This window comes from Pipra filicauda, unplaced genomic scaffold (assembly GCF_003945595.2).
Source record: "Pipra filicauda isolate LSUMZ 115617 unplaced genomic scaffold, ASM394559v2 scaffold45_size4122338_pilon, whole genome shotgun sequence".
In the NCBI taxonomy this organism is placed as follows: Eukaryota; Metazoa; Chordata; class Aves; order Passeriformes; family Pipridae; genus Pipra; species Pipra filicauda.
The window spans coordinates 3461899-3487182 of NW_024104598.1; the positions used below are offsets into that span (position 1 = coordinate 3461899).

The 25284-nt window shown below is 42.7% G+C and overlaps 2 protein-coding genes across 4 annotated transcripts in view; one reads left to right on the top strand and one right to left on the bottom strand.

The window, feature by feature from the left end:
- Positions 1 to 14175, top strand: CCND1 (cyclin D1). 2 transcript variants are annotated; one of them, XM_027732417.2, is made up of 5 exons: positions 1 to 382; positions 2131 to 2346; positions 2902 to 3061; positions 8226 to 8374; positions 13685 to 14175. In XM_027732417.2, the coding sequence occupies exons 1-5, from the start codon at positions 185 to 187 to the stop codon at positions 13838 to 13840; spliced, it is 879 nt and encodes a 292-aa protein (XP_027588218.1). In that variant the 5' UTR covers positions 1 to 184; the 3' UTR covers positions 13841 to 14175. The 2 variants fall into 2 exon arrangements, with proteins under 2 accessions (XP_027588218.1, XP_027588219.1); XM_027732418.2 differs by lacking the exon at positions 1 to 382 and adding an exon at positions 1838 to 2040 and having other exon boundaries at positions 13685 to 14070.
- LTO1 (LTO1 maturation factor of ABCE1) overlaps positions 9004 to 25284 on the bottom strand; it is a 23659-nt gene continuing 7378 nt past the window's right edge. Inside the window, exon 5 of one of the 2 annotated variants that reach the window (XM_039385991.1) lies at positions 9004 to 9834. In XM_039385991.1, coding sequence (XP_039241925.1) covers positions 9802 to 9834 — 33 coding nt within the window. In that variant the 3' untranslated portion in view covers positions 9004 to 9801. Of the gene's footprint in view, positions 9835 to 16392; positions 25002 to 25284 lie in introns of those variants that run through there. The other variant, XM_039385989.1, reaches the window with a different exon arrangement.

Below are 25284 nucleotides of genomic sequence, written 5' to 3' on the forward strand. Positions count from 1 at the left end.
AACGTCACAGGGACTATACAGGAGAGTTTTGTTGGAAGTTAGAAAGTTTTGCAGCCTCCAGAGGGCTGTAGCGGCAGTAGCAGAAGCAGCATCCAAGGGACTCCTGGAAGGGGAAGAGAGAGAGCGAGCGAGCGACTGACTCAGTCCTGCTGCAGAGAACTGACTCGAGGCGACGGAGGCAGACATGGAACATCAGCTGCTGTGCTGCGAGGTGGAGACCATCCGACGAGCCTACCTGGATGCCAACCTCCTCAATGACAGGGTGCTGCAGACAATGCTCAAGGCGGAGGAGACCTGCTCGCCCTCCGTCTCCTACTTCAAGTGCGTGCAGAAAGAAATCTTGCCATATATGAGGAAAATAGTTGCCACTTGGATGCTGGAGGTTCGTATCTTTTCGGGGGATTTTCCCTTTTGCAAAGCTTCGGCACCGAAACGAATTAACCCGGGGAGCTGCTCCCCCATCTCCTGCCCCCCCCACCCCCCGGCCCCCATCCCGTCCCCTGGGATCGGTTCCCCGGCGCGGGCACACGTTGTCTTGCCCTCGAAAACGCCCGCGTGTACCGGGGGGAAGCGGCCCGAGGACACGGTCGCCGCCGCTGTCGCCGGCCCCATGTCCCCGCCGCCGCCGCCGGCCCCATGTCCCCGCTGCCGCCGCCGGACACGGAACACCCCCCCCACACACACACCCCAACCCTGCCGGTGCCCCCGGCGGTCTGGGGGTGCCCCGGCACCTTTCCCGGCCGTCGGGGCACGGCGGTCCCGGCTGCGGGGAGCTCCGGGCAGAGCCGGCTCGGGGCTCCCCCGGCCCGCCGGGGAGCGGCCCCGGCCCCGCAGCCCCCGGCGGCGCCCGCCCCTGCCAGCCCGTGTGTTCTGGGGGGTTTTTTTATTTTAAATTAATATCCTTGTACACGTATGCAAGCGGCTGCCCGTGCCAGTATTATGCGCCATCTTTGTTCTTTTATTTGCAAAGCAAAAGTGTTTATTAATCGGGAGAAAAAACGAAGAAAGTCCCGGGGAGCAAAGCCAAGGGTGTGTGTGTGTGTGTGGCGGGGGGGAGCGGGGGAAGGGGCCGCGGGAGGAAGGTCGGGGGGCCGGGGGACCCCGCTGGGGCTGCGGGCAGGGGGACCGGCCGGAGGGGCTCCGGCGTTTCTGGGGGGAGTTGCAGGGTGAAAGTTTCTTTGTTCAGCGCGAAGAGAGGCTGGAGCTGCGGTCACCCCTCAAAGGCACGCTTGTGCTGCGGCGGCGAGCGGCAAGGTCGCCTGGGAAAAGCCAGTTGGAAAGGGCCTCGTCCCTGGCGGGACACGTCTGGGGGGGCTCCCAGCGGGAGCCCCAGGAGCTGGGCTACATTTTCATGCCTTTTCGGAAGCCCTGGGCCCCCGCGATGTATTTTTAATTAATTTTTGAAAGCGCAGCGCCCTGCCTTGCTCTGGGAAATGTCGCGCCCGGCTGTGCTGCAGGGCGAGAGAGGGAGGCGGTGAATTTCACTTCGGGGGACCCCCCTGGAACCCCCCAGCAGCACCAGAGGAACGGGGCTCGGTAAAGGACCCCCGCCGCTTCATTTTCAGCCTTTTTTGAGAGCTCAAATAAATTTTTAAATATTTTTAAATATTTTTTGAAAAGATGACGTCTGGGGAAATGAGGCTGGACGCCACCTTTGTGTCTCGACCAGAGAGGGGAATCGGCAGCACAACGGCAAATTAGATGAAAAAATAAAAGCGAAATAAATAAATCCGGGGCCGAGCCCAGCTCTGCACCCCGTTCCCAACCACGGGGGTTTGCATTTTCCTCCGCTTTCCGTTTTCTTTCCTTTTTAAAAATTTGTTCTAGGGGCTGGAAAACTGGGCACAGACCTCCTCTTCGATTACCCCCCCTCCCTTTTTGCCATGAATCGCCTGCGGGTTTCTAACGCAACATTTCCCCCCACTTTGTCACTCGTGACTTTCATTTTCTTTGATGCCGCTGGTTTTCCCATATTTATCCATTTTTCCCCCATTGCATTTTCCCCTCGTCTCCTTCAACCTTGCCCTGCAAAGCCTGAGGGTGAGGGAGGAGGGAGGGCGAGGGCAGCGGGACAAGCCTGGCTTTCGCCTCTATTAAATTATTCTTCAACGATCTCTCTCCTTCTTTCAGGTTTGCGAGGAGCAAAAGTGCGAAGAGGAAGTTTTCCCCTTGGCTATGAATTACTTGGACAGATTTTTGTCGTTTGAACCCCTCAAGAAAAGCCGGTTGCAACTGCTCGGAGCTACCTGCATGTTTGTGGCTTCAAAAATGAAGGAGACTATTCCTCTGACCGCAGAAAAACTGTGCATTTATACAGATAACTCCATTAGACCCGACGAATTACTGGTAATTTGACGTTTAGTCACTTCAAGAATAAAAAAAAACAAAACACCCCACAACACCAAAATCGAAACAAACATTAAAAAAAAAAAAAAAAAAAAAAAAAAAAGGGGAAAAGAAAGAACACAACCACACAGGCCAAGACGGTGTATTCGGAAGCCCCGCTGCTGGCGGTGTGGCCGCTGCGGAGGCTCGGGAGGGCTGGGATAGGGAGCGGGACGGGGATGGGGCCGGGATAGGGACCGGGACCCCCCCGCGCTCCCCCGGCCCCGTGGGCGGCCCGCGGGCTCCCCCTGGTGGCCCCGCTCGGGGGTGCGGCGACCCGGAGCCCCCGGCCCCGCCTGGGGGGACCCCCCAAAAAAACACCCGCATCCCGCTTTCCTTCTTCCCCCGGGGAAAACTCTGCCCTCCCAAGCCCGGCCGGGAGCCGAGCGGCCCCGCCGCGGTGCGCCCGTGTGCGAGCGGCTCTCTAACCACGCTCTCCCCCCTCTTCTTCCCCTTCCTCTTCTCTCCTTCCCTCCCCCCCCCCCCTCCTTTTCCCCTCCCTCTTTCTCTTTGCAGCAAATGGAGCTGCTGCTGGTGAATAAGCTGAAATGGAATCTGGCCGCAATGACCCCCCACGATTTCATTGAACATTTCCTCACTAAAATGCCTCTGGCAGAGGACACCAAGCAGATCATCCGTAAACATGCTCAGACTTTTGTGGCTCTGTGCGCTACAGGTATGAGCCCTGCACGTCCCGCAAAGCGTGTTTTGCTTCCCCGACCCGCGCCCACCCCCCGCCTTGTAAAGCTTCCCGTAGCCGTGGTCTAAGGCGCGCTCGCCAGAGCTGCGGGGAGGTAGTTTAAGCCCCGATTATTGCCCCTTGTTTGCAGAAGGTGGATTTACTTTGCCAGAGGTAAGTTTTTTTGCTGTTGTTGTTGTTGTTGTTGTTCCAGAAGATATTTAGCCTTCTGAGCTTTTGGAGTTTTGTGCTTCTTGTCAGGGAGGGAGAAGGACCCCCCCCGCCCCCCCGCCCCCTCTCAGCGTGGCAGGATTTCTTCGCCCTCCCGCACGCACCGGGTTGATGCGGGGGGCTGCAAAAAGGCTTACGGGGGAATCCCTCCCCGCGTGTGGATTCATTCTTGAGACAGTTTTTAAAGGCGGGCAGGGAGATTTTTTTTTTTCTTTTTTTTTTTGCCTGTGAATAGCTCCGCGCGGGGGGTTTTAAAACTTCCCTCTTCAAGTTGCCTCTTCCACCCCCCCCCTCCCTCCCCTCTCGGTGGCTGGTGGATTGGAGGAGGGCCACGCGGCACAGAGGCTTTCCTGGCACGGGACCGAGCCGCTGCCATCTGCACCCTCCTGACCACGTGCTGTGCTGGAGCCATGAGCAGGGCCGGGCCTCCAGAGATGCCGAGTTAGTGGTATCCACACTCTTTGGAAAAACCTCGGAGGGGGAGACGCGTGCGCGTGGCCAGCGGCGCAGATTTAATGCCGCGTAGTTTCCTCGTGTGAAAAGATGGAAGAATGATTGTAGGCGCTGAGAAGAAAAAAAAAAAAAACACACCAAAAAAACCAAAACCCACCAAAATTTATTTCTTGGGAGTCCTTGCCCTTACTGCAAGGCCTAAAGATAGAATGACCGAGCCATAAAAGAGAAATTTATAAACACTGGTGTTGCTCTTCATCTTGGCCCTAACATCAGCATAACAGGTTAGATTGCCTGGAATAATGCTCGGTGTTAGGAGCACTGCAGCCTCCAAACAGCCTTCAAAAGCACAAGGCAGCAGCATTTTGGGAAAATCAATTGTAACTCTCCGTGTAACTCTCAAATGTAACTCTGCCAGGTCCTGCCAGATAAGGCTGCAGCGACTCTGAACGTGGGGTTTGCTAAGTGTGAAGCTTCCTCGGCCTTTAGCTAAAAGGAGCAGCTACCTGGCCTCCCCTTTGGATATGGGGATGTTTAACCTAGGTTGTTGTGTTGGCAATGACAGGGATGAAAACAAGGGTAGTTCAAAGGTTGGAGACTCGCTAAGAGTCCAGTACTTTGATCTACTGTTGGTGTTGTTATGTTTCTTTTAGGAAGCACATCCAGAGCCCTTATTTAACATTGCTACACACCACAGCTGGAGAATGGATCAGTAAATGAGAACCATGTTCTGGGAGTTTTACTTAGCTTTTTACAAAAAAAAAAAAAAAACCCCAGTGCTGAGCTCACCAGAGTTGGGGCCCTCTTCAGCTCCCTACTGAAGCTGGGAGTATTGCCTGGGGAAGCAGCGCTCAGGAAGGCTGCCACCAGGCTCTGTGGTTTTAACTGTTATTTTTGGATGTCAGGAATTCCTCTTACCTTTTTGCTTTCCTCACGCCTTCTTTGTTGGCTAGTGAAGATCACATGTGGCTTAAGCAGCATCTGGACTTTGCTTTGCTGTTGCTGGGTTGTGTTGTGTTTCCCCTTGCCAAAATGAACCGAGATGGACTGCAAACGCGTTGTGCTGCCTGGATGCTGTGGGGCCCAATCCAAAGTCCACTGGAAACACTGACACTCGCTTAAGTGGCCTCAGGGGCAAGTGCAAGTCTATCCTTTGCCTGTGTCCTCTTCTGTAAAGGAGGTTCTCCTAAGAAGAGACTGCAGAACAATGCTTGCTTAGAAAATAAAGCCTTGGCCAGTTGGCTTAACAAGGTGAAGGCTGTGGAAGTGTTTGCAGATGAGTGCTGTATGTGTTTGCTCCAGAAAGAGGAGGTTACGCTGCAAGGTGAAGTTGAGGGGAATTCCTTTTAAGCTCCCTCTTCAGTTGTCTGGCTAGTAGAAGTGGATTTGTTTGATTTGGTTTGGTTTTGAAAAATCCATTTTCACCAAAGGATGTCTTTGTGCTGTGGTAGGTTCGGGAGAAAAAGCAAAAAAAAAAAAAAAAGAAAAAAGCAAAAAAAAAAAAAAAAGGAAAAAAGAAAAAAATTACCAGGGGTTGTTTGAAGTTAACACATAATTGAGCTTAATGAATGGGGCTTTGGCATGGCCGAGCAAGGCAGGGAGAGCTCAAAAGGAAGCAGGCCTCTTTTGGCCCAAGTTAAGACCAGTGTTGAGGGAGAACTGCAGCTCTATACAAGCATAACAATGAATAGCAACAAATATTGGAGTTTCAGCATTTCATTATGTTCCTCTGGTTATCAAAACATACCAGGCTCCTCTTTATTATTATTATTATTATTATTGCTATTATTATTGTCATTGCTGACGGAGAAAGAAAGGTCCCCCCTTTGAAACAAGCGCGTTACAATCCTCCTATTCTCCGGCCTTTATAAAATTGGAAGTCTCAAGGTATGTGACCAGTTGGAACCTGTTGCATCTTGCAGCAAGTGATTTATGTTCGCAGTTTTGATTTGCCTCAATGAAAAGATTTTCATTCATAGCCCCCAGCTCTCCAGACGGATGGAATTGCTGCTCCATTTAAAAAGGAAAAGGGGTGACTCGCCTTGTTAGGAATTTTTTTTAAAGCGCTGCAGCGCCTATATGCCTGCTTTGTCCTCCCTTCAGGGTGGCTGGCATTCTTCTCTCTCCTCCCCCTCCTCTCTCTCTCTCTCTCTCTCTTTTTAACAACGCTGAAGTTGTTTATTCTTTTTGGATGAAGTCTCAGATAGGCTACTGGGGATGTGTGCTTCAATTGATGGGGCCCCCTACCCCATTGTGGCTGTGTCAGGTCTAATTCATCTCACCGAAGCCCCCTTGTTCCTGAGCGCTCAATAGCGCAAGATGAGGCGATGGAGGCTGACAATGATGCCACACTCTTCACTTGGGGGCATCCAATTACAGGCGAGAGGGGCCCCCTGATTAATATGCTGAAATTAGTGGCCTCTGCCACAAATAATTCCTTGTTGAGTTGCAACAAAAAGGCAGTCCATGCTGCTTGTCTGGAGTGGTTATAGGGACAGACACAAACTGGTCATTTAAACTTCATTATCACTTTTCCACCTTGGAAAGAATGAGGGTGTGACTATGAATTCATGTTCTTGTTTACTGCTCCATTTAAAAGAAGAACGCAAATATTAATCCCAAACGTGGTCCTGTCAGGACAGAACTCATTAAACTGACACATTTTGGTCATGTTCTGTTTGTGGAGCTCGGTAAATAGTGTCGTGAACGTGCTGCAACCCCATCTCGGTGGGATTCCTGCTTGCCTACTGAAATGCCCCATTCCTGAAGTCTACCTGCAGCTGTGTGTCAGTATTCCGGTTAGGGACTGCCTTTGGAATGTGTACAGTTGTCACTGAGCAGCCTGGACTGCTTTGGTTTTTGGGAATGACAGCAGCTTGCTGGAAGCTGGATGTGTTTACACCTGCCCGGAAATGGGCAGATTTTAGGAAAAGGGGATAAACTAAATTTACCTTTAAGCACAGTAACACAAATGAGATGACTTTAGGTCGAGCTTGCCTTTTCCCTGGCACTGCATCACAAAAATCTGGCCAGAATTCATCGTGTCAGTTGTAATTTTGGAGGTTCGCTGGGCGAAATGCCCCTTTGAAGGTGGGTATTGGTCAGGGCCACAATGGAGTGCCAGAGGTGTCTGAATAGACTCAGAGCCAGGACTTTCATGGAGTCCTGAAGTCTTTAGTTTCACTGGTAAAACATTGACACAAAAGTTATTTTATCATAATAAAGGAGATGCATGATTTAATACTTAAACTGTTCCACTGAGCCCTCTAAGCTGTCCATGCCTTTGATTTCATTCAAGGGTTTGACAGATGGTTTATATTTTTTTCAGCCCAGAGGAAGTTGTATTCTGATAAAAGCTGAAGGAATGTATCTCAGGTTCTCGTGTACAATGTGGCATTTCCCTTACTCCCTCACAAAATTGGACGTTTACTTGTGCCACTTCCTTTGTTTCTGATTCTCCTCCCAAGGTGTGCACTGCCACAGATCAAACACATTCCTGCTCAGCAGAGTCTTAGCATTAAAATGGGGGTTATTATTATTATTATTATTATTATTATTATTATTATTTAAAAAAACCAAACCAAACAAACCACCCTCAAAACAAAACAACAAAACGAAAAACATGCTAAATGGCAGAGATAGCCCCTTAAGGAATCATGGGAGTGGCTTTGTGGAGAGACCTACAGCAATGCAGTCTGGAAGGGGGCCCAGCCTCTTGTCAGCATGGTGTCACATCAGAATGTAACTGATTGTCCGCCAATTCTTGGGACCCCCGTCACTTAGTTATGCCACATTTACATTAAATCCCTGTTGCCAGGATGGATGGCAGCCACTGACAAGAGACTAGGTTGAGACAAAGCATTTTTTAAGATGAAACCGTAATTTAAATATGGATTATCTGCCTCCTGACAGGGTTAAGCAGTCTTTCTCTTCTCTTTCTTTTGGTTGATGTTGTTGTTCATTAAAGCAATATTCCTTTTGAATGTCAGTGCAAAGGTTTCTGCTTTAAAGGGCCCGAGGACTCGTTATGAGAGTGCACCTCGGGTCTGATCCCGCGAAACACTTCCCAACGGGAACAGGATGGATAGTGCCATTGACCCCAGTGGCATTATCCACATGAGCAAAGCATTTTAACATTTGAAGAATGGGGGCCCTGCTTATGATAAAAATACCTCCAAGTGATGAATGGCCTCCCAGGGGGAGTGCTAGGAAGGGCTACTCACTGCACTGCAGTTGCTCATGTGGATAAGTGTTCACAGGTTCGGACCTGTAACAGTTGGGAGCAGGAGGCACCTTTCTGCTCCCAGCTTTCCCTGCCTTTTGGGATGCAATAGTTGGCAGCTGAAAGCCATGCTGGTAGAAGAGTGTATGTGTATGGACAGGCTTCTCCTAAAGCAATCATTTCAGTCTTTTTTTTTTTTCTCTTTTTGTTTTTGTGTTTTTTTTGTTTTTTGTTTTCTCTCCTTTCTTCATACAGATATTAAATTTATTTCAAACCCACCCTCCATGATCGCAGCTGGCAGTGTGGTAGCAGCTGTGCAAGGCCTGCATCTGGGGAACACTAACACTTTCCTCTCCTATCAATGCCTCACACATTTCCTATCACAAGTTATCAAATGTGATCCGGTAAGTGACTCTTTCTCTTGGTTGATCTCCTGTTTTTTAAGAATGAACCCCCCCCTGCTCGCTGCATAGTAGCTAATCTGACAGTAAATCTTGATGAAAGTCAAACCTCAGAGTGGGGTTTTTGAATGTGTTCTCTTGTGTCCATCCTGGTTATTTGGCTGTCATTATATCCATTAATAATCTGTGATTACGCTGCTGCAGTGCCACATCCAGCTCTAAAGTGTGTGAGAGAGGCGTTATCTGACAAAGCCTTGCATCCATTTAGGACCTTGCAGGGGCTGTTTGGCTGTGGGTAATTAAACCAGGAGTCTGTGTAAAACAAAACTTGGAGAATAAGACGAGGAAATAGTTACTGAGACCTCGTGGTATCTCTGACCTTATCTTTGACCATTCTCGAGGCCTTTTATTGTGCCAAGTGGTGTGAAAAAGCCCTTCTTAAAAGAGTTCTAATGATCTAATTTGGTTTATTACGTGCTAGACCTGCACAGTAGCTGGTATTGAATTCCTTTTTGGAACAAATGCTTGTCCCACGACTTTCTGACAAGGTAGATGGTCCTCACAGGACTCTCATTTTGCCCTGCAGCTTCCAGGAGATGCACATCAGTAACTAGTGAGCAATAAACCTTTCATGAGTGAATGGGCCAGGAAGGGAGCCTACAAGGAAGACCTAAAGTCAATGATCCATGTCATAATGGTGTGTGAAGTTGGGGCAGAGTTGAGCTTTGTTTTGTAACAATGTGGAAGACCAATAAATAGATGCTCTAAAAAGGTTCTTGTGAGGTCTCCAAGCGCTGGACAATGAGTCAAATAAAGACAATTCTGTGGTTAGCGGCAGAACCTTTGAGATGCTGTTCAATTATTTTACATGTTAATAATTTTAAATGCACAGAGAACTGTACCAGTCCAGCCACTGCAAAACTGGGTTTGTATAACGGGACTTTGTTGGCAGGACTGAGAGATTTCTGGAAAGATGAATGCATCATAACTGAATACTCACAAAAGAATTATTTTACCTTTGATAGAATATGTGAAACAATGGCTGAAAAATACAATTTCTCAAGCTTATCATTTTGATCACCTTAACAGTGCCTCGGCATTGAGCATGTTGTTTTTGTCATTTGTATTACTGTGGCTAAAGCAGTAATACATTAGTGCTGAAATGTGAAATGCTCTGAGAACTTGAAATGCTGAAATAAGGCGCTGCTCAGTTCGGTATGTACGTGTAAGGCTTTCAGGGAACAATGCAGATATTTCAGTGTGTGGTTGGCCACTGTCCAGTGTGAGATGTTTGAAGCAGGTACCGAGGGAAAATACTAGGGTTACTATCTGTTCAGGCAGTATTTTGATTCAAACAACGTTGTTTAATCATTCCTGATACAGAGCATTGAAGTAGATTCTCTCACATCTTGGAGAACAACAGCACGTCCTCATGTGACTTGACTTAGCTGATGACAAGAGCCCTTTAAAAAGAAAACAAGGGTTGTTTTAGCAAGAGAGCGAATTTTTTGCTTATTTCATTTTTTATTGTCCGTAGTCAGTGCAAGGCCACAGTCTGACCTGAGCTCAGTTAAAGGCTTTAAAAGGAAGCAACTCCCCTGCAGCTTTCAGTGCTAAATATATGCATGTGTTAGAGCAGTTAGAGGTAGGAGTAAGCGTTTTTATATGGGATGCTACGGAAAATTAGCATGGTAAAATTATATATGTGTGTGTACATATACTGTTGTAATGGAACAAGGGAACAGCAACTTTCACTGCAGCTGCTCTGAGCAGAGAAATCTGGTGGTTTCATACCCAACATGATTCCCCTGCAGAGAGACTTTCCCATTATCTGTGCAATCCGTGGTATCAAATGCCATTCCTATTGCCCTGTTTCAGTAGCATGTGTATGAACTGTGCTGTTCCCCAGTGGTGGTTCCCCCTTGTCAGGCTTCACAAGCGAACAAGCTTTATATTGGATTGCCTTGAAATATTAAGATCCTGATTATCTGTTAGCTGGAGCAGCGGGTCTGTTGGATTTCAGGTTACATAATTACACTTTTTTACCTTTAGTCTCAGGGAAAGCTGAATCTAAAGTAAAACGAATATCACCTGATTGGAATTCCTTTATGGTTCATGTTTACCTTGGTAGGAGTCCAATTTCCCATTTTGCCTTTGATCAGGGGTAATTAGAAGCCAGATAATCACAATTAGAAGTCTTGGGCTGTCTTCCATCATTCTATTCTTGACCCCATCATCCGAACAGATGGAATTTTACCTGACATTCATTTCCAGGCCAGAAATTCGCTAAACTAGATTAGATTGGGTCTCCACGCTGTCTGTTAGGACGTTGGAATTCGTCTCCTGCCTGCCCCTTCTCAGAGGCACCTTCAAACATGTGCTTGTTATCCAGGACGGGTCAGGCAGTAACAAAGGATTTCCAAGCAGTTTCTTTTTTTGTTGTTGTTGTTTGTTGCCTTTACTATCTGACCCCAGAGTCTGATCATGTCTGCTGTGTCTTGAAGGTATTTCACCACATCAGTTAAGCCAGCAAGTTTGTTGTTTTTTGTTTTGTTTTTTTTTTTTTCACTGAGGAGCTTAATTAATCCAGGAAGGGTTTATGACCTTGAACAAACTGTGGGCATTGAAAATTTGGGTAGTGAAGCAGAAAAGTTGTTGGGAGAAGTTATCAGAGTAATGCACAAGTTCTGTATTTGCTTTTCAGTGCTGAGAAGCACTGAAAATGAAAACAGCCTTGCTGAGGTTGCCCATACCGAATTTTATATTTTGCAGATATTTTTGCTAGCTCTAATGCATTCCTGCAGGCAAACTATTTATCTAATAGTCATGTGAATAAGAAATGAGCAAAATGCCTAAAACATTGAAAAAATAGTTCTCATTCAACTGTAGCTTCAAACAGTCTGTTTGTAATAAATTGTAAAGATTAAGTTTAAAAAAAAATACAGTTATGACATGCTGCACTCTTGAGAATCTCAAAGGAAAAAATTCTGTGGTCAAAAAGTACCTTTAAATTACATAGTCCTATGCAACTATTCATAACTGGACTCCAGAGGGAGAAGAATAGGTATTTATAGAAATTCTTTTGAATGGTTTTAGTTTTCAGAGCTCAAACACACTCTATGCAAATGGTTAGGATTAAAAAGAAAAAAAAAAAAACAACAAAATTCCCATCAAAACTCACCAGACAATCCACTCCCCCCACCAAAAAAAAAAAAAAACCAAAAAACGAAAACAAAACCACCTCAAACCCAAAAGGGTTCATTTTACTCTGAACATAAATTTCCTTCCAGTTTGGAACGCTGAACATGCCACCTTGTTAAAACAGAATTATCCTCAGAAGTGCCTGGATTTGTAAAACCAGAGATACCTAAAACCTGTATTGGTGTGCTCCTCTTTCACACATCTAATTCCAAGTGTGACTGAGGGACGTGGTACAGGACGAGGTTTTAGAGTCAGGATTGATCCATCATATCTGGAGGAAGGAGGGGAAAAAGGACTTCATAGAGACCTTATTGTGGAGGCCAGAGGTATGCAGGAGCCAAAGGCATGATGACTTTAGGATATGAGGCGTTTCTTTTTGTCATTTAAAACGCTGTGTGTCTCTGTCAAGAGGAAATATTACACTAGGGTTTAAACCAGGAAAGGTCATAGGTTATGTGTTTTCAGTGAGCTGTAACTGATGGTCTGATCTGCTTAGAGGTAGGATTAACCTCCCTCTCTCTCAGAAAGGACTTGCAGAGAATTGTTTGCTTGGGTTTCTAATCTTATTTTACCCCAAATGCCATGTGCCCTTATTGGTGGCAGAGGAGATTCTTGTGGTAGTGGAATCAGTGAAAAGCTGGTAGATCACACAAGAAGCCTCTGAATGAAGGCAGAATTGAAACTGGGAAATAAAGAAAACAGCAGGCAGGTCACCCTCTCAGGAAAACAACATTCATTCTCAGTCATGCACATCCTAACACTTTTGACGGCAATTTATCATGGAAGACTGGGTTCACCGCCAGGGCTAACACATGTCATAGGTTAAATCAGAAAAGGCAATGCTGAAAGGAAACTTCAAAAGTCCTTAATACACAGAGTTAAATATGTTGGGGGGAAAAAGCCTGCGATGTTTGTTGTAAAGATAGGAGTAAACAGCTGGCCGGGGCAGTTTTGGCAAAACGTTGTGGGATTGTTTTGCCTGCGTAAGGCACCGTTCCTGTGTCGTTCCAATGGATCTACGTGGCTCCACAGCTTGCAGAAAGTTGGACTGGCTAGGCCTTCTCCAGTTCTGATTGCTGTGATTTAGATATAACTACTCATGGAATGGTTTAGTGCCTGGGGGAAGTTACCTTTCCCCACCACAGACATGATCCTCCTTGGTGCTTTGTGCTTTTAGTTCACAGCGAAGTCTGTGAAAGCAGCGAGGCCCTTGCACCCTCCTGAAGTCTCAGGAGGGTTGTTGTGCATATCCAGCTCTGAGAAAATGCTTTGGAAGTGAGGGGGAAAAAAGATCTCACCCTGTCTGAGATGTCAAGGTGAACGTGGCAGCCAACAGAAAGCTTGGCTGCAGCTGGGAATGAAAGGTTATGGAGGAGTTTAGTGGTGCTCCTGAAAGATCTTTCCATTTTGGGGTCACATTGTTCAGGATGTACAGATGCTTTCAGAGCCAGGAAAGGATCAGCCAAGTTGAGCTGCCCACTGCTGGACACAGCAGCAGTTGGCAGGAACCTTTGGGCACATATATCCAAATATATGTATGGTGCTTCTACCTAAGAACTTCATATCACTGGAACTCAGCCTGAGAAAATAATCCCTGCTTACGACCATCATTTCTAGTAGACTGCACTGCCAAAGCATTTCTGGGGTAAAGGCAGAAAGCAGTTTTAGGACCAATGGACCTCTAGAGAACAGGCAGAAAAGGTCCAACATCTTCCTGTGGTCCTGCCCAGCTTAGATGAAACACGTGTCAGTGCAGTGGGGCATCCACCACATCCAGCTCTGTGGGCTGAGCCTGAACAACCCCACGGCAGTGATGGTGTGTCCATGGGGATGCTCCCCGTGGCCATTCCATCCACAGCACACGGCAAGAGTCAGTGGCTGAAGCCTCAATCCAGGCTGGCATCCTGCAGGAAACTGGGTGGCTCGTGCCATCCTTTCCCTGTTTGGTGTTTGTCCTGCTCCTCCCGCCCTCCTCTCGGCCTGCAGCTCTCCCAGATAACCCGAGTAGATTCCTCTCGCCCTTTTTTTCAAGAAATGCTGTTTAGTCTGTGACCTTACTGTGTTTCTAAAGGACTCTTGGGTCTTTCTCTCCTTCCATTCGACCTCCTCCAGGATTGTTTACGAGCCTGCCAAGAACAGATCGAGTCCCTCCTTGAATCCAGTCTACGTCAGGCACAGCAGCACAACGTATCTTCAGAAACAAAGACTGTAGAGGACGAAGCAGATCTTTCCTGCACGCCCACTGATGTGCGAGATGTGAACATTTAAGAGGACTTCTTCTTCTTCTAATGGATTTGCTTGGCAAGAAAAGTAGACAAAAAAAAAAAAGAAAGGGCATCTGAGAAGGAATCGGCGTCAGGATCTCCCCCCCAGAAACCCTTTTCTCCAGGACATTTTTATACCAGAAGGGAAAACCAGTTCTTGTTATATTTTTTTCTCGCTCTGTCTCCCTTCCATCTGTGACTTCAAACAAACAAAATAAAACAAAAAGTACCCCAAAAACTGTCTTAAAAAAAAGAAAAAAATAGTATTTGCATTACCCCCAGGGGTTTGTGCTACAAAAATAGAGGATTTTATACAATAATAATCAACTAGTTTTTATATTAAAGTGTTCTTGTCTGTATGTTGTAAAAATAGGCATTAACACACAAAATGTCTCCAGGGGAGGTATTAGATTTGATTTCTTGCATATAAAACCAACCAACCAACCATTTTTAAAGTAGAAGAGGGTTATTTTTTTTTTTTTAGATAGCAAATGAAATATTCTTTTTCTTTAAAAAGCATAGCTTTAACGCAGTTCTAGGCTTTTCTGTATCTTGCTTGCTTATGCATTTAGTCACTTTATAATTCATCTGTAAATGTTTATTTTATTTCCTTAGGTGTTTTTTTTTTATCCTCTTCACCTTATAAATGGTTAACGTAACCCATAAGTTAGTCTATGTTAGTATGCAGCATTATTATATGTTAATCTTTTTTTTTTTTGTGCCTGTGGATTGCCTGTGCATAAGGCATTTGTAGGGTTCCAGCTGAGCATTGTTGGGAAAGGCCAATGTACTACTCACACAGTACCCTATTATAAAGAGAAACCGAAATAGTGACATAATATATTATATTTTTGTAATCTTCCTATTTTTGTAGTTACCTGTGTAAAAATGCTGGTCTGACCCCACAGATATTCAGCCTAATTATGGTCAGGTTCAATCCACGGTTCAGTCTTTTTTTTTTTTTTTTTTTTTTTTTTTATTTTGTTTGTCTGTAATATTCTAAAACCATTCCATTCAAAGCACTTTCAGTCCATTAGATATAGGAATTACATTCTTTTATTGTGTGGGAATTTTATTTTTTTTTTTTTTTCAATGGAATGGTTTGGAAATATATAAAGTGCTTGTTGCAAACTTGGAATTGCAAAGCAAGTGCATTTAACTATGGTGTTAGAGGAGAAGTGATTTTCTTTTCCGAAGGTTGTGTTCCAGTGAGAGAAATTGCATTCACAAATTGCCAGGATATCTTCCTATCCTTTTCTATAGAAAAGCTGAAGTTTAGAATCCTTTGGTGCCAACTCATCTTTATAAATTAGGGGCCTTAAAGGTTCACATATAGGACACGTAGTTTTAAGGATTGTCGCTAGATGTTTTACAACTGAAGGTTTTTAAACACTAAAATATATAATTTATAGTTAAGGCTAAAAAGAATATTTATTGCAGAGGATGTTCGTAAGGCCAGTATGATTTGTAAATTAATGCAATCGCCCCTTTTGTTTTTAAAAAAAAAAAAAAATGAAATCTTTCTACCCTTGATGTTGCAGTTTTAACACGAGCTTATTAAAGCAAAAAGGACACGCTTCAAAGAACAAACCCAAAACCAAGCAGTGCATTTGGCCCCTTCCTTTCCATTTTCAAAAGCAGTCTAACCATGAAAAAAAACGCCATAGTTAATAGATATGAAAATTGGAGTACTTGAAAGAAGTTTTTATACCAGTATATGCCCCATTATTTTTTTTTTTTTTTTTAAATTTAGCTACAAATAGAAAATTTGCACATCTTGGCTATGTATCTTTTTATTATTATTTTAGAAAGTAGCTGAAGGGACGTGGACATAGCTGTTGAAGTTGATGCTCGAGGAGAATGTGATGGTGAACTGTATGTGAGAAAACTGCCGCTAAGGTGTTGATTGTAAAAAAAAAACAAAAAAAAACCAACAAAAAAACCCCAACAAAACAGCAAAAAAACAAAAAAGGAACAAAAAAAAAAGGAAAAAAGAAAAAAAAGTTAAAAGTTTAGAAAAAAAAAAAAAAGAAAAAGAGAAAAGAAAAGGAGTGGATGCTCCCTTTTTATTGAGCTGCTATGGATAAATTCCCAGCATGGTTTGAAAAAAAAATTAACATTGCTTCTCTGTATCTTTGTCATTGTGTTTTGCTGCTATTTTGTGGATCAGTTTTTCTTTTTTTTTGTTATACAATGTCATATACTGCCATGTTATAGGTTTTAATTTTCTCATAGAAAATTATATTATTGACATCATTTTTTTTTGTAGATTTTTTTTTTTATGTGATCAATTTTTACTTAATGTGATTACTGCTCTATTCCAAAAAAAAAAAAAAGGTTCCTGTTTCACAATACCTCATTACTTCAGTTTTTAACCGTGTCTAGACCAGGTTTTAATGCTCCTACAGTGCCTCATAGTTCTACTGCAAACAGAAATGCATCGAATGGGTCTCGCGATTTGCAACTAGGTTGCATTAATTTAAGAAACAGCAGACATTTCAGAAGATCAAGTCATGTCAAGGGTTGTGGTTTTTGTTTTTTTTTGTTTTGGTTTGGTTTTTGTTATGCATTTTATAAAGCTGGATTCCTTGTCTGATCTGGGGTTTATTATCATAGTAGTTTTGAGCTGTGTTATTAGCCACATTGATATATGAAAGGTGCATTATAATATAACTCTTGTGTGCCACCTGATGTGGTTTCCCCTCGGCTGGGACACATCATTTGGTATGATAGGTTATCTTCTGGAACTCTAAGTATTTTGTGTGTTTAATCTGTTATGATATACTAGGGAGGTTTTTTTTTGTTTGTTTGTTTGTTTGTTTCGTTGTTTTTTTTTTTTTTAATTATAGCATAATGCTAATTTAAAAAGCCTGTAAATCTCATAAATAAGCCAGCTAACAGAGTTGTATGCTGAAGAATAATCTAGCTGTTGCCTGTATGCTGCTAAACCAAAACAGAATTAGAACTCATTTTGAGGCAAATGCAGTTAAGATCCTACATAGTGCATAAATAAAGCATTGCAATGCTACTAGCAGTCGCAGGACCCAGGAGGACTGGATACATTCTGTCCAAATTTCAGGAACATTTCTTACTGCTTACCTCATAAAACACTTCTGTTCGTGGCATCTCTGTGTCTCTGAACCAAACCTGATACTGTCGAGTTAGTGCTTGTGGGGTTATATTATGTTGTTACACTGAGTGGCAGTGTGTACTGCAAGTTTCTTTTTAAAATATTCTTATGTACTTAAAAAAGGCCAAATCCAGATTAAGTGGGTTCACGTGCCAACAGAGATGCTTTATTTGTCACGTTATTATAACAATCTGTAGTAAGCAAAGCAATTCAGATTTGTACATTTTTTTTTTTATATTGTACTTATTGGCATCACTGGTCTGAAATGCACATTTTCACCGACAGACCTGTAACAGACAAGTTTCCAGCAACAAAAAAAAAAAAAAACTAAAGTCTAGAAATAAAATTGGTAAAACCCAACGTCTGCCTGTTGTCTTCTTTTAATATTTTTTGTTTTGTAGCCTTTAAAATGCTGAATGGCTGTAACTACCCACTGCAGTGAGTAAACCACGTGATATTTTCTGGGTTTGACTCTTTGTGCTTTAAGAGTTTCAGTGCTGAAAACCTTTTGTTGTTATTTTAGGAAACTGTAGGCGTTTTGGGCAGTGGGCAGGTGACTGCCTCTCACTGCAAACGTGTCTTTTTCAAGAAGCAAAATATTTTCTTTTTTCAGCTGAAGACTTTATTTTAAACATCAAAGGATTTGTATTTTTTTTTTTATTTATTTTATTTACTCAGAGTAAAATACCCTTTGGTGTTTCTTGTCAATAAAATAGGTGCTGGATGGTACAGAACACTTGTATTTTTTTTTAACAGTGTAAGGATTTGTGTCTTAGAAGATAGTCTATTTTAAAAGCAGTAGGTTAACCTGCTTTCTTTCCTGTCCTTCCTCTGCTACACAGCTTTTGCATCTACTATTGTACAGCTGAGACAACAAGGGATTAAACCTGAAAAGCGTAAAAACCTACTAGAAATATGTAAAAAATAACCAGACCTAGAAGGACAAGGAGGAAAAGAAATTATATATTATTATACAGTTAAATGAAAAAATATTATAACCTGTGTTCCAATTCGCATTCCAAAATATCTCTGAAAACTAGGGATGCACATTATCAATTATTACCAGATCTGAACACGGCAGAAACAGCTTATTTTGAGTGGAAATGATCAAGCTTATAACCTACATATTTGACTATTTACCCTATGAAATTATTTCTGTCTTTAAAAAAATCTACATAAAAGGTCAAGCGCTCGTCTCTGCTGTCACAAATTAGAAATTCAGTACCTGCCTCCTGAGTTTCCCATTGACTAAACTTCACGTTACAACTGATTCTGTGCAGTGTGTGCAGCACAGGAAATGAAAACTGAAACTCCAGAGCTCAGATCTAACATGTTAATCATTGTCTAGTGCAAAATAAGCTCGTCTCGGGGCAAGATGGGAAACCATCTGCATCAGAAGAACCCCCAGCTGAGCCCGTGTGAGCCTGGTGGTTTCCCAGTCATTGCAGACAGAAACCTGAACCCTGTGGCCTGCTGTGAAATCAGAGCTCAGGCAGGTAAAGTAATATCAGTACAAGCGTGATCTGGTTTTGTTCCACTTGAAATGAGCAGCTCCCGAAAGATGATCTGGACTGGATTCACGGGGACTTCAGACTAAGCCAAGGCTTAAACTGGACTGGGTCAAAAATGATTCATTTTCCCCAGCGTGCTTCAAAAAAAAATAAAAGACTCGCTTTGGTAAGGCTGATGGCTCACCCCTCTGAGCTTAAATGTTTGAAAATGGAGTGGAGACACACTCAGGGAATCTTGATTTCTGACAAAAATCTTCTGCTGATAAAAATATGATTCAGTGAGAAATGTAAACCTGTGTTTGGCTGAACAAGTTTAAGTAGGTTTTGCCATTCCTATCTGTTTTATAAACTCTCTTAAACTGACTGTGGTGTGACTTAAGTAGGTTTAAGCCCACAGAGACAGCTCTTATATTTACATTTTCCTTCTCCTGAACATCACCTCCAATTGCAGACTACTAAATTTGAATGTTGGGTGAACTATGCCAGTATTACTCACATTGCAAAGGGCAGAAAGACAAGAATGTAGCAAGAAAAACAATTTACTATAGGCTGTAAAAAAATATGCATGTTCAGCTAGGCTATGCTGTAGCTTAGTAAAGGGAAAAATACTGTATTTTTTTGCAACAAATTGAGACTGCACACAGAAAAACTTCCAACTGACCTCCCAAAAAACTCCCCAGTTCCACTGCTGAATTCAGGCCAGTTGACAATCTCAGACCTTTTATGAATATTTAAATTCACACGCTCTTTACTAAATTTATTAGATGTAAAAACTAATAATCCACTTACATTCAGGCACATTTTGAGTGATAGAAAACTCCAGAAGATGGAGGAGAAAGTGAAGGTTGGAGCTGTTGTTTTAAAAGAGTCACAGGAATGACCCATAAATGCAGGTTACACACTCTGATGAAGATTCCTGGTAATATCATTGAAAAGCTACAGTGGGACAAAGGCAGTAAAGCTGTAAATTAATTTTATTGAATTATTTAATTTCCTTTAATGAATTCATTTGTATGAATTCCTGTCAGCATCATTTTATAAGAAATGTATCTCTTTAGACAAACATGGTATTTTTACCATGTCACAAATAAAACTGATCACAGTAATTGCAGTGGCACGAAAAACGTGGATTCCCATCTGGCTTTTGACTGAGTTCCACACAATATTCCAATCAAATGATGAGAAAGGGATTGCAAATTGGTCAACTGGATTGCACTGATAATGTGAGACTTGCCAGGCTTCTTAAGGGCCAAGCAGAGCAAATTTAGGAGCGAGGCAGAAGTTACCTTTTTGTTTCTTTAATGTGATAAACATCTAAGAGTGAAAACAGAAATAAGTTTCCTGATGATCCTACTGACACCTGCAGAGCCCTCCTTAGACCTATCCTACTTTTTGCTAAGTATGGAAAAGTCTCACATTTCAGGGAAGTCACTAAGTGTTCACAGCCATCATTTTCCCTCTTGTGCAGAAGGAAAAAAAATACAAAATCCATCTGTGTGGATTTCATCTCCCTTCTCAATTTAGTTATACCTTACGTCGTTTTTCTTATTTATGGTAATATCCTTGAAGAAATAACAACGGTCTGGGTTTATTTCGGATAAAATCCCAAATGCTTGTGCTGACAAATAAAGCAGTAACTGGTTCAGAGGGTAACCCCCCTTGGGGTTGGAGAGAGCTCCAGGTACAGATCCCTAATAGCATCAAGAACCAAAGGGAGCTGTGACATTCCAGGACCTGGCACATGGACCTTCCGGATCCACGTGGTGAAGGAAGGTCTGGAGCTCTGAGCTGTGCACGGAGCAAGTGCCTCCCAGGATGGAAATTGCTCCCCACTCACCCTTCTCAGCCCTGCTGAGTAAATAAATTCAACATCATATGTTGTTGCTAAGTGGTTTTATTTTATCCATCCCACCTGACAGCCCCGTGACACTTCATCCATCCACAAGCCATATTCCATAGGTGCCTGGCGTGGTAACATCAGCACCAGACTCCAAGGAGCTGGGCTGAGAGGGGCAAATCCTTGCCCAAGGACCACTAAAGAAGCATCAGAGCATTGCAACTGAGCTGAGCCAGCAGCAGCTCACCTGAGCAGGGACCTGGTGTCCCGAGTCCCTGCTCTGATAGCAAACTGTCTGCCACGGCCAATTGGGCTTTTTGATGTTTTATTTCTCCCTTTTTATTAGATTTTATCGCTGCAGATCGTTTGAATGCTGGGGGTTATTGTTCCAACAGCTTTTTTCCTCCTCAAACACCCCCAAGGCCACAGTTCTTTCCATTTGGCTGCTGGTTATTTTAAATATGAAGACCTGATCTTAAGCACACATATCCTGTTAAATAAGTACGGCTATGTTCTTGTCATAACACCTTCCCAAGATTTCCATGAATTATTTACTCATAATTAAATATTATTTCTTATAAATGTAATACTATTCTGTGGTTTTCACTCACTATTTTTGTAGCTGTTTCAGTCATTCACTACAACCATTTTATTCCTTTTAGACAACACACCCACCAGCCACATATTATTCAGGTTTCTCTTTCCATGGAGACCCTTGGATTGCAAAGGATCAGAAAGGTTCCCCCCTTATGGATAATATCTTTCCAATGTTGAAAAGGTTTAATCTGCCTTTATTTCTGCATGGAAGTGCTTAACAATGCTGCAGAGTCAAGCCTCACTACGTTTGTGGAAACACAAGTGTTCTCTCATCCTCAACCTTCCAACCACCTAAATATATGATCTAAATCCCTCTGTAAACCTACTTCAGGTGTCTTCAGGGATCTCTTACTGCCACACTTCTGCGGAAGGAGAATTTCAGGCCAAGTCAAAGCTCCTTGAAAAAGTCTCTCCCTGTTTTTTCTCTCAAACACCATTTGTTTCTTCCTCGTTAGTTTGAGGAATAATGATGCAACTGGATTTTTCTGAAATTTGTCCAGCTCTTACTGCAAAAGAGAACTTAAAAGAAGACCGAGACATACAACTGTAGTTAAGTCAAGGTTCTCAACACGTGGTTCTAACAACGTACCTGTGGTGAAGCAGGGTTATGAATTCCCAAATTGTGCTCCAATCATTCTCCACCTTAGGATACGACACATAAAATGATGGCATAATCCACGTGGTTTTAGGTTTACAGAGCATTGGAGCACCTGCACCACCACCAAGGTCTCCCCAGGAAGGAGACACAGGGCAGAGAGAACCTCCAGCTCTGCCCAGAAGTGACAATTCTGTCACGCAGATTCTCGGTTTCAAGGAGTAATTTGTTTTTCACTTGTATTTCAGAAACTGTTAAGTGCTTCTTAACAGTAACTTCTGTTATGTGTGTGTTTTTTAAAGGAGGTAAATGGGGTCTCAAAAATTCAATGTCTGCACATACATTGCAAAAAAAAAAAAAAAAAAAGAAGGAAAAAAAAAGCCAGTTTAGAGAACAATGTGGGCATGTGTTTTTAAACTACTGTTCGTGCAGTCTGGTCAGGACTGTGTGACACAGTATACAGTGTTTTGTCATCCAAGGAATGTCTTTGATCAAGAGTTTATGCAAGAAGAAAAAAAAAAAAGCCATGAAACCCTAATCCGTTCCCACAGTCCAGTAAACGTGAGCTGGACAAACAGTGGACAATGGCAGCAAAGCTTGGGGCTGGAACAATGGCTGCAACTAAAAACATTAAAGGCTTGCTGACTCACAGTTCCTACTATCAAGAAAAGATTCCATGTGGTGTTATTCCCCAGAATCCTGAAGATGCTGAAGGTTAAAAACTGTGATGATTATTGCACCCTGAGATGGAGCAGCGATAAAAAAAAATGAAAGACAGTGACAAATACTGGGGTTGATTCTGTCCAAGGCAGATCAGGATGCAGAGGCTGAACAATCAATCTTCCTTCTGCTGGACGTTTTGCTAAAATAAAATTCTGTAATTTTATTACAGAGCAAATACCACTTAAATCCTTTCAGTCAGTAGGCCACTATTTCAGACGTCACCCGTGGAAATTCCTCACGACTGTAACAAAGCTTCCCAATTTTACCAAACAAAAGCTTTATGCCATTTCTTATGCCTATTCAGAAATCCTCCGCAGGCAGTTTTGCAATGCCAAAACCAGAATGCTGTACTAGTGGTCAGTGTAAATTGATGTAAAAAAAATGGGACAGAATAATTAAAACCATTGTGCAACAAGCCACAGTGCCTGATTTTTTTCTGATTTACCTTTCATATATTTCATGGATTTACAAAGTCTTCCATGCTGGCCTTCCACACAGTAATACATCACTTGATAGAGCTCTGTGTATGGTCAGGGGGTACTAAGTACTTAAGAGAATTTTAGGATGAAAAGTGCTGAAAAAATTCAATTATTACACCGAGGGAATAATTTAACACTCCAGTGATAAAGGTTGGAATACTTGCAGTGTGGTGCCAAAGAGATACCCAAAAATGAACTAACTGTACAAGCTTTCAAAATAGTGCATAAAAGGTTTTTTATTATTATTTTTATTATCACTGGAGGCCAGGCTGGTCCTGCAATTCCAAGCACTGGGACACACCGGAGCACTTCAGCAGTGGATTGCTCCAGTTGGACACCAAAACCTGCAACTGGACACTTGCTGCAGGACTCTTCACAGCTCCCCAATCCCCATTTTCTCTGCTGATACGTACACTCCTGTGGTAATATGTGCTGTCACAACTTTATCCATTAAAAAAACAGCTCTGGCAGACTGTAAAATGAGAATCTTCATGGTTACTTGCCAAACTATGGAAGCTGGAGTTTTAGGTTGTAATTAGACCAGAATCCACGGCCAGGAGAAGTTGCAAAGGGCAAGTATTCAAAAGGCACTAACATTTATAGCACTAAGAATATAAAGAATTATAACATTACCAAAAATACTAAGCCTTTTGTTTCAAACCAAAGCCTTTCTGTTTAATCAGGGTGAGATATACCCCACACACATCGCTCTATAACTCTGGAGTGACCTGAACAAAGAAAAATCAGAGAAAACCAGAAATAAGGATTCTCATCCAGGGGGACTTCAGGTAATTCTAACATTCCAGTAGATTTCAAACTATAACACACCAGTTCTTTCTCAAAAACATGTAGTGCTTCGTGCTGCTATCCCTGCAGAAATTAAGGAAGCAACTACCCTGGCATGGAGCCTTATCCTCACCTTGCTTACCCACACCTTTACCTCCAGAAAATGGTGTTAATTAGCATCACCAACATTCCCTTTCCAGCATGCAACGCTGGGTTTTTTTATTTTTAATTATTACTCTCCTGTAATTACAGGACATCATTAAAAACCCTACAAATGTTCAAACAAGCCACACAGGGACAAGGCACCCACTTTTATATTGAGAACAACACCAGAAAAGAATCTCAGATCATTAAATCAGAACTTGAGACAGAAGGCTGTATCCAACACAATGTACAGCTCTGACAGCTTGTGAGCAAATAAAAAAGTATCAGATCCATGCCTGTAGTTGCATTATTATTATAAGTCAAAGATTCCATTTTTAATGCTTTTTTTAATAATACCTTTATGTGGAGATAAGCCCTAAAACTTTATATTCAAAAAGGGATGTAAGTGCATACAGAAAAGATGCCAACAGAACATGACTTATGGATTTAAAACCTCAGCAATTCAGATTATTTGATCTCTTTCTGTACCTTAAAAGGGTATCAGCTCTTACTCTAAAGCACTGTGGAATATTAGGGTGCAGGCAGACTTTTGACAGATGGATCTCCCTTTATTCCAATAGAGGAAGTTGTATTTCCAGCCAAAGTGTAAATAAGCACTCATAAATACACTGCAGGTTTAAACTCTCTCTTGCATCTCTTCGAAAACCAAAACTTGATCCACCGGAAAATTAAAACTCATTTCATCCCAACACAACCTATTTAAAAAACGATTGATAAAAACGTGCTACCATTTCAGAAGACACAGATCAAAATGTGTAGTTTACTCACCAAAAATAACCCTACAAAGCCAGAGAGTTTAAACCAGTCTTTATTTTTCTTCCTTCAGTGGTGATTATCCACAAAGCAAGCTGGCACTGAACAGGTTCTATGTGCATACTAAAACACACTGTTGCTTTTAGATTTCAGACCTCGACAGCAATCAGACCAAAGAGTCAGAGAACCAACCAATGCACTCCAGACTTTCCTCACACATCCACATGTAAATTATCACAACCTCGTTTCACAAAAATGTAATGGGATTCAAATGAACCAAACTACCTCTACAGGACTGATTTTGAAGCAAACAGTTGCATCCACAGATGTTTTTTTCTGATTTATTTCACCCATTTCTGATGATTACAGCTGCTCATTCAAAGCTGGAATTTTGATCACCTTCACATTACAGCTGACAAGAAATGGAAAGTATGAAGGCAGAATGAGAATTGTGCTCACAAGCTTTAGCAAATGGGGGTCAGAGTTTACCTTGCTCTGCTGATGCCTCAAAATTCACTGTTTCTTGTACTCATCACATCTTGTAGAAAGGAAAATTACAAGTCTTCTGGATTGCCATGACTTCAGCAGCCTAGCAGCAATTAATAAAATTCCATATTGCACAGGTTCAGCTGAGAGATGATCAGGAAGGAACCAAACAAGCTCGAACGCAGTCCAGGCAAGTCAGACATTTGTGAGTTCAGTGTTTCAAACATTCCTCCCGAACTACTGAGCAATAACTAGGGGTGGTGAGTGAATATAGCAGTATATTTTTAAGTCTTACTAACTTCAGCATTTTTAGCAGAAATTTTCCATTTTAACTGCCCTTAATACACTGAGTACTCCTGCAAAAGCTCCTTGGACAACACAAAGCC